The sequence below is a fragment of the Phalaenopsis equestris genome, unplaced genomic scaffold (genome assembly GCF_001263595.1).
Source record: "Phalaenopsis equestris unplaced genomic scaffold, ASM126359v1 Scaffold216778, whole genome shotgun sequence".
Lineage (NCBI taxonomy): Eukaryota > Viridiplantae > Streptophyta > Magnoliopsida > Asparagales > Orchidaceae > Phalaenopsis > Phalaenopsis equestris.
The window spans coordinates 39153-47307 of NW_018235369.1; the positions used below are offsets into that span (position 1 = coordinate 39153).

Here is an 8155-nt window from a genome sequence, read left to right on the forward strand (position 1 = left end):
CGATCTAGCTGAGCTTGACTCGCTCGTGTTCGGCTCGTTTACACCCCTAGTTAGAGGTGTTCTCTGACTTTGAAAAAATCAAAGAACATCTCTAACCATATGCAAAACAAGCTGTCCAAATTTCAAGCCAAGGTGATTAATATCTAATTAAATATAATTAAATTTCTCTCTTGAGTAGTTAATTAATTAAAAGCAAAATATATGGCAAATAATTTTTATTTTTTGTTCATAATTTTTTCCTTTATTCACTGAGCAACATGTTTTTTTATTTTATTTTCTTAATTTTTCTACACCAAGTTATGGATTTTAAAATTTTTTGAATTTAAAAAAATCAAAAAACACCATTTTTTTTACTTATCCAGGCGGCATCCGACTCATCCTCAGTGACTCCGAAAGCACACACGGCGTACTCCCATTTGACGCCGCCTTCTATGTCAACTACCACACGACCCGTGCTTCTTATCCAGGCGGCATCCGACTCATCCTCAGCGGCTCAGAAAGCACACACGGCGTACTCCCATTTGACACCGCCTTCTATGTCAACTACCACACGACCCGTGCTTTATGAAACATTCTCATGTCCGAGGCAATATCCTCTTCTTTTAGCATGTAAGTTAGCTTCTGAGTTGTTAGATTACTTGAGCTTGAGTATGTATTTTAATTGGCATGCAAAGCTCACGATAGGCATGACTTGAACAAAATTCGTATTGTTTAGACTCGTATGTACAAGGCTTCATTTGACATCGAGCTGATAAATTCACCTATTATAGCCTAATGTACTCCTAGTTCAACAATTATCAAAGTCAAATTTAATAAACAATTTCATTAGAGAAGCAGAAATTGATAATATTTATGTATGTGACCCGCCGAGCAAATTTGCACATCAAAAACTTCATTTTTAAATCTGCATCCTTGAAAGTTAATCTTTCTACTTGAATAATTTTTTTTCGTTGCATAGAAATAAAATTTTCTTATCAAATAATCATTCATCCAAGTTCATAAATCTTTCATCTTAAAAATGGAGTAGCAATGGAGATGAATGATCTGCAAACTTCTATACATGACCTATTAAGAATTAATGCCGCTTTGTTTTAAATCTTAGGGATAATTACAAACATGCCAACGAAACATTGATCTCCAGGTGATTTTTTTAAACTACCGAGCCAATATATTTTCAACCAAATAATTGAGAATTTAATAAGAAAGAAAAGTAAGGGTGGGGTTTTTACCTTCAATTTTAATATTTGACTGTACAAATTTCAAAAATGGATGAACAACGGAGGTTGATTTATAAATAGCATGTTCAGGATGGTCTACATGTAATTGCCTCTAAACCTTAACAAAATTTATTATATTTCAAATTAATTTGAATTCTTAAGAGAATTTGATAAACTTATTTTATTGTGGGGGCCAAACCATAGGGGGATATTTTCAAGTGGGGCCGAAATGAAGCAGGTTCATTTATCACGACCACCCACCGTTAGATTTGTCTCCCAAAACTGGACACAGCAGAGCATGTACTGCGTCCGTTGCGTTACTAATGGTCTCCAAACGTAAAAAAAGTTAACCGAAAAGATAAAAAAAGAACCACAATTTGGACTTGGTTCTCCAGCTGCGGCGGATTAGACGAGGTATCAGAACTTCCGCCGGTCTTCGACGCCATTTCTTTCTGCTTTCATGAGATTCTTTCCTTGCTGATTGATATTTTAAACTACGCTTTTATGTGAGCTATTTTTAATCAATTCGCTGCTGACCGTCCGATCATTCCGATGGTTTGATTCTTTTGATCGATTGGAACTGGTCATCCAACCATTCCAAAGCGACTGATCGCGTAGGACTTCGTTTTAAGGGGCACCATTAATGCTTTCGAGCTGAGGCGGGTGGAGTTGACAGCGAAGAAGAGCCTTCTTTCTCTGTATTCCTTCCTAACGGTCGCTGAGAAATAGGTGCGATGCCGTTATCCATGGCTAGGGTTTTGTTTGATTCGATGGGATTGGTTCGGTTCACTTTAAGCTTTTTTTCAGAAGGGAAGGAATTTGGTAACCTAGAACGCCGTGCCTCCCGCTCGTGTCTATATCTGGGCGTGCTTTATAATTTTTTGCTTTTTAAATTCTCCGATTACTCTGCGCGCCGGTTTACATTGCTCCTGTTGTTTCTCCCATTCTGATGCTGTGAGTTAGAGTAGATAGTTAGCATGGAATTTAGCTGGCTAACTCCAACTCGCGATGTCTGGCTGGACTGCCATATAATTCGAGGCAGGGGCTCCAGAAATGGCCGCTGGTGTGCTCTGTTCTCTGTTGAAACTAGCGATTTCGTTTTCTTTTCTTTTTTTTTTTGTGCATTTTTTCCTTGTGCATTATGGTGCCAGGAATCGAATAATGTGATTTATTTTTTATTTGCCATTTGCTGCCAAGAGTTTTCTGAATAGCTTCAAATCTCATCAAAAAAAAAATAGTTTTCTTATCATTGAGTTTTATTTCTGCCATTTTTTTATCCCTGGTTATGTTATGCATGCCTCATTTTTAATATAAGATTTTTGGGGAGGGCAAGAAATCTTTTTTAAAAGTATTTATCGAATTATATGAAAAGTCGTACCTTCGATTATGGGCAATTGGGCATCGCTTTTTCCATGTCAGATGTTAATTTAGCTTTTATGTGCGGTTTCATTTGTTGAGTTTAATTCTTAAGTTTTCCGATCTTCTTCTTCTTTGCCGAGTTTGATCTTATTTTTGTTCTTCTTCCGCATCTTTATATATATATATTTATTTATTTTTTTAGTTTTTGGGGAATTTATAATAGATTATATAACTAGTTTTGCCATATGGGGGGTCCTCGGTACAGGTTTTGGTCTCTGTTTCTTTTTTTTTTTTTTCTTCCTCCTTGTCTGCTTCAAGCCGCTCTATTCTTGTATCTTAGTGTTTGTAGTTTTTTTTTTGATAGTCACTGTTTTGATGTCATCTATTGAAATTCACATTTACGGCCTTTCTCTTATTTCCAGTTAAACTTTTGTGGCTTGTAAAAAAAGTGGCATAAGAGGCTTCTCTGGCATGCAAATTCACGGTTTCTCGTTAGATTCATATTATTGGATACGTACATCGGGTTGGGTTACTCAATGGTGATTTACTGGAAGCTTGGGAGCATTTCCTAGTAAATATGCCGAAGTCCAATGTGGACGGAGAAGTCTTCCTTGACTCACTGGACAGCATTAGGAATTCTGTTGACTCTATATCATCCTTTTTCTCAGTCGATGAAGAATTTGAAACTAACCTCAGAATTTTAGATCCTCAATTCTGGACTACGGGCATGATGTCTGTTAGTGAAAGGCGAACGAGTTTCGTGCGCTTGATGGGTTTTGATGAGTTTGTTTCTTCTCACGAAGAATGCTCTCTTGACTCACCAGAATCTTTGAGTGATATCTCCATGGAGCAAGTTGAGCATGAGAGGCTTTCAGAAAGTAGCGGTGCCGCTTTGAATTCTCTCTCAACAACAAATGATGGAGGAATAAGAGATTCTCTTTGTTGCATAAGAGATCTGGATAGTGGGCAGAAGTATACTGTTCACGATACTGGTGAAAATGGTCTGTCTGCTTTCATCAGAGAAGCGGGGTCAGGAAAATTTTTAACTTTGAAGGACTTTGAAAAGTTACTTGGATTATCCTGTCATGTTCTTAAGCTGATGCAGAGAGAGCAAGCTTTTGGATATAAATATGGTCAAGGCTTCCCAGAAAGTAAGAAGCAGCTGAGCAACTGGTGGAGAAGGTTTATCTCACGGAGACCTACTGCAGGATTGTGTAGGAATGACGTTTCCATTAAAAATTCCCAAGTTCCTCGAACTATGACAACTAAGGTTCTTCAACATCGGAAAAGTTGTAGAGAGCTCACGGCTTTGTTTATGGGGCAAGATATTAAAGCTCACAAGGGCTTAATTAGAACGATGAAATTTAGTCCTTCGGGATGCTACATCGCTAGTGGTGGCGAAGATTGTGTTGTTCGGATCTGGCAGATCAGAGAATTGCAAGCATTTTGCAAATGCTCCAAAGCAGATGGCTCTCCTAATTTTTTTGGTAAAGTTGATAGTAGCAAATCCTTGAGTGGAAGGAAGGGTGCTGACTCTGCACCAATTGTTATTCCCAAGAAGGGTTTTAGGATCGTGGAAACTCCATTTCAGGAATTTCGTGGACATACTGGAGACATACTGGACCTTTCTTGGTCTAATTCTGATGTAAGCATCTTTTTTTTTTTTAATCATTTTTGTAATGTTCAGGATGCTTCTATGAGTCGTCTTAAATGCTGTCACATTTCGTAATATTTTCTTCTTGATTGGCAGAGTTTGGTCCTTTTTCATTGTATTTCTTAAGGTTCTTTTTTTGAGTCTATTTGAGCTGAAATCTCGCATCTATTATTTTTATGGTTCAGATTGCAATATCTGGTTGGACAATATATATCATAATTTCCCTTATTTTTCTTTCTTGCAGTGTCTTATTACATCTTCTATGGACAAAACAGTGCGAATGTGGAAAGTTGGTTTTTGCGAATGCCTTAAAGTATTTCAACACACTGATTATGGTAATTTGTAAGCTTTGAACATGTCATATACTATTTTACATGTGGAATTATATTTTTAAATGCACGCGAACTTGAATTTATCTCATTTCGAGTGTTGTCATTAAATATCGTACTTTTGCCAATCCAACATCATGTTCTCCACACCTTTTAAGAAATTTCTTATATACATACTTAGAATGACTGAAGCTTTATAATTATATATGCTGCCTTCCCAAATTTTACTTTTGGGTTTGGTCATTTGTATGTAAGTCAGATTTTTTAGGCTTTCGTGCAAGATATCCTCTCGGTACTATTGGTTTTATTCTTGTATTATTGTTTGATAAGAAACCTTTTTCTAATTTTTTGCCAATGACACTATTACATAACCAATGCAATCTCTCAAGTTGTTCTTGATTTTTTTATTGTAAACCAGTGACTTGCATTCAGTTTAATCCTGTTGACGAGAGATACTTCGTAAGTGGCTCTATTGATGGAAAGGTTCGCATTTGGGGTGTCTCTGAAAATCAGGTGGTTGATTGGGTTGACATACGTGATATTGTTACTTCGTTGTGTTGTCGACCAGATGGGAAGGTTGCTTTCTAACAAGTGTTCCTCTATAGAAATTATCTGCAACAATTTGTAATGCAATTGTTTATTAGTACTATTATGTCTTTATGATCTATTAATGCTTGCACATTTTCTTTTTATTGGTACAGGGATTTGTTGTTGGCTCCATTAATGGAAATTGCCGCTTTTATGACTATGGTATTTTACATTTTACATTTGGCCTTTCTATTTTAATTGCCTTCCTTCTTTGGTGTGGCCCAGTGTATGCCAAGAGTTGCTGTTTTTTTTTTGTTTTGTTAAATCATGTTTATGTGTTAATATTGTCTTTGTTGTTTAACTCACCCAGTTATTTTGATGTTTGGGTATATAAAGGTAATAGCATCAGGTTGGATACACAATTCTGCATTGAGGGCAGAAGGAAATCTGCTGGAAAGCGAATTACTGCATTACAGGTTAGATCTCTCTGTGTTTTATCATTCATCATATCCGTGGACCCCTAATAACATTACTTTGTTATCATTTCAGTTCTCTCCTGAAGATCCAAAAAAAGTGATGATCACTTCTGCAGATTCTAAAGTAAGAATCGTTGATGCGCATGGTGTTGTCCATAGTTTTAGAGGTAGAAAACAAATGTCCTTTATTTTTTAAGATTTTGGTAATGGACTTGTTGTACTAAATCTAATTTCTTCATGAATACTTCGTTTTTGTACATAGAAGGTGCTTGCATCACCAAATTTCTCTTACCTTTGTTTTTTCCAATGCTATACATAACCCAAGAAAAAGTAGTTTTAGCCTTACATGTCGTAGTCATTACCTTCTCTTCCTTTTGTCGTAGGCATTCTAGTTTTCTTGATAAGGTTCTGTGATTTCACCAGTTACTCTTAACACTTATATCCAATTGTTGTTTCGACTTTCTTTTGAATAGGTATTATTGCTACAAAGGTTTATGATACCGTGGTTGATTAGAAATATAGCGCATCATTTGTTATTCTTTGGCCTACTATACCATTAGCTATGGTTGATTATTGGCAAGCTCTTACCTTTGGCTTTTTGTGTTGGCAACAAAATCTAAAGCATTACCTTTGATGATCTGTGTTGGCCACAAAATGTAAAAATATGTGAATTACTTAAAATTGTGCAATTAATTTAGATGCTTAATTATATTGGGTTTATCTCTCGGTTAGAAGTTAAATTTTTTCTCTGCAATTTGCAATTTGTAATTCTACATTATGCTATTGTTATTGAGGAACTAAGTTCATGTGTCATACTTTAAAATTATGGAAGAGGGTAATTGAACATAGGTTAAGATGTATTACAAAGATTTCTCATAATCAATTTGGATTTATGCCTGGCAGGTCCACGATGGAAGTTAAACATTTATTGAGAGGTTTGATGGAGAAGGTGAGAGATAATAAGGAGGATCTATATATATTTTTTATTAATTTAGAAAAAGCTTACGATAAGGTTCCAAGAGATCCTTTGCAGAGTTCTTGAGAAAAAAAGTGCTGATATGACTTGTATTCAAGTCATCAAAGATATGTATGCAAGCGTTGTTACTTGTGTTCGAATAGTGACAGCGACTTTATATATGCTCAAAAATACAATAATTTGATACTGCTGCTAGAAGATTTAAATCCCCGGCAATGGCGTCAAAAACTTGACAACAGTTACAGATTTAATAAAGATGTGTATAAAATATTTAATAATTGCAAAGTAACACTTATCAAAGCAAATATACGTATCGCTCAAGTAATACAGGACTCTAATGGAGACCTGGATATCGATCCCATAGGGAGTAATATTAGAGGCTACGAACTTAAGATTTAAAAAATCAATACTTAATCACAACAACATAGTTCAAATTGCATATTTATCATTAATAGACAATTAAAATAAAAATATAATTTTAATGAACTCTCAATCAACTAATTCTACTAATAAAGTTTCTAATGTGAAGTTCAATATATAAGAAAACATTCTTCTTCTTGTCAAGAAATTTAAGTGAATGAATAAATTGAATCGGTTCAAATTGTATTGTGCTAAATAGGAGCATACCTAATCTTTACTCTTTGGACCAGACATAAAGAATATTAACTAATCGTATGTTTGGTTACTGAATCTGCGGCTAGGCTGGGAGGATACCGACCCTCACTTTGGAGCTCTCAAGTTCCCCTCGCCTGAGGGCTAACATCTACACTGCAACATCCAAACGTTAAGACCGGATAGACCGAATTGATGATTTTAGTCTGTCACTCTAAAATCTCCAATTCTCTCTAAAATCTTCAATTCTACGCTTTATAATTTTTATTTTCCTATTTATTTGCACCCAACTTTTAAGAACTTTGACCTCCCTAAATCTTGGATGTAATCCTAACTTTAGTTATAAAACTCAACATATTTTAACAAATCAATTGACCAGATTGAAAGTAAATTAAGATTAAAGTGAAAAGATCATCACAACTTCGTTCTTTAACATTCTCATGGCACAACCAATTCAAATCACCATTTTTCAAAATCTCAAGACAAGGAGTAAGATAGATAAAATTACTCAGAATTCATGGAGAAGATACGACAAAACTTTTAATTTAAAATTAGAAATAATTTTCAAACCAACAAGAAGTCTCAATTAAAACTAAAAGCAGTTTAAAACAAAGATAGAATTCCTCCCCAGGTAACTCCTCGAAGTTCCTCTGAATCTATTCCTTTCTTTACAGCACACAGAATTCTCCTTCAAAGCGGCAAGAAGGAAGAAATTTCTCACTTTCCTTCAACTCTTACAATCTCTCGAAGAATTTCTCATAATACCTAACCCTAAATTACACTTCCCTGGACATTCGTAGACCTCTCGACACTCTTTGGACACTATGGACTCCCTTTTTTCGGCCTTTGAAATGTTTCTCTTAAAGTTGTAGAAAAGTTTTCAAAAGTTGTCTAAGTGTCCCTTAAAAAATCGTCCGTATTCAATGCATCTATTGAGAGAACCGTCGTTCTCGCCGTCGGCGACCTCGATGGCACCGTCGGCGACCTTCTAGGATTTTTCATTT

General features: G+C 35.6%; 1 protein-coding gene across 3 annotated transcripts in view; it reads left to right on the plus strand.

Moving 5' to 3' along the window:
- Positions 1-1639: 1639 nt before the first annotated feature.
- LOC110037204 (F-box/WD-40 repeat-containing protein At5g21040-like) overlaps positions 1640-8155 on the plus strand; it is a 29808-nt gene continuing 23292 nt past the window's right edge. The window contains exons 1-8 of one of the 3 annotated variants that reach the window (XM_020741793.1): positions 1640-1946; positions 2028-2280; positions 2999-4221; positions 4475-4565; positions 4978-5135; positions 5261-5309; positions 5484-5563; positions 5637-5730. In XM_020741793.1, the coding sequence (XP_020597452.1) occupies positions 3154-4221; positions 4475-4565; positions 4978-5135; positions 5261-5309; positions 5484-5563; positions 5637-5730 (1540 nt within the window). In that variant the 5' untranslated portion in view covers positions 1640-1946; positions 2028-2280; positions 2999-3153. Of the gene's footprint in view, positions 1947-1967; positions 2281-2998; positions 4222-4474; positions 4566-4977; positions 5136-5260; positions 5310-5483; positions 5564-5636; positions 5731-8155 lie in introns of those variants that run through there. The other 2 variants (XM_020741791.1, XM_020741792.1) reach the window with 2 other exon arrangements.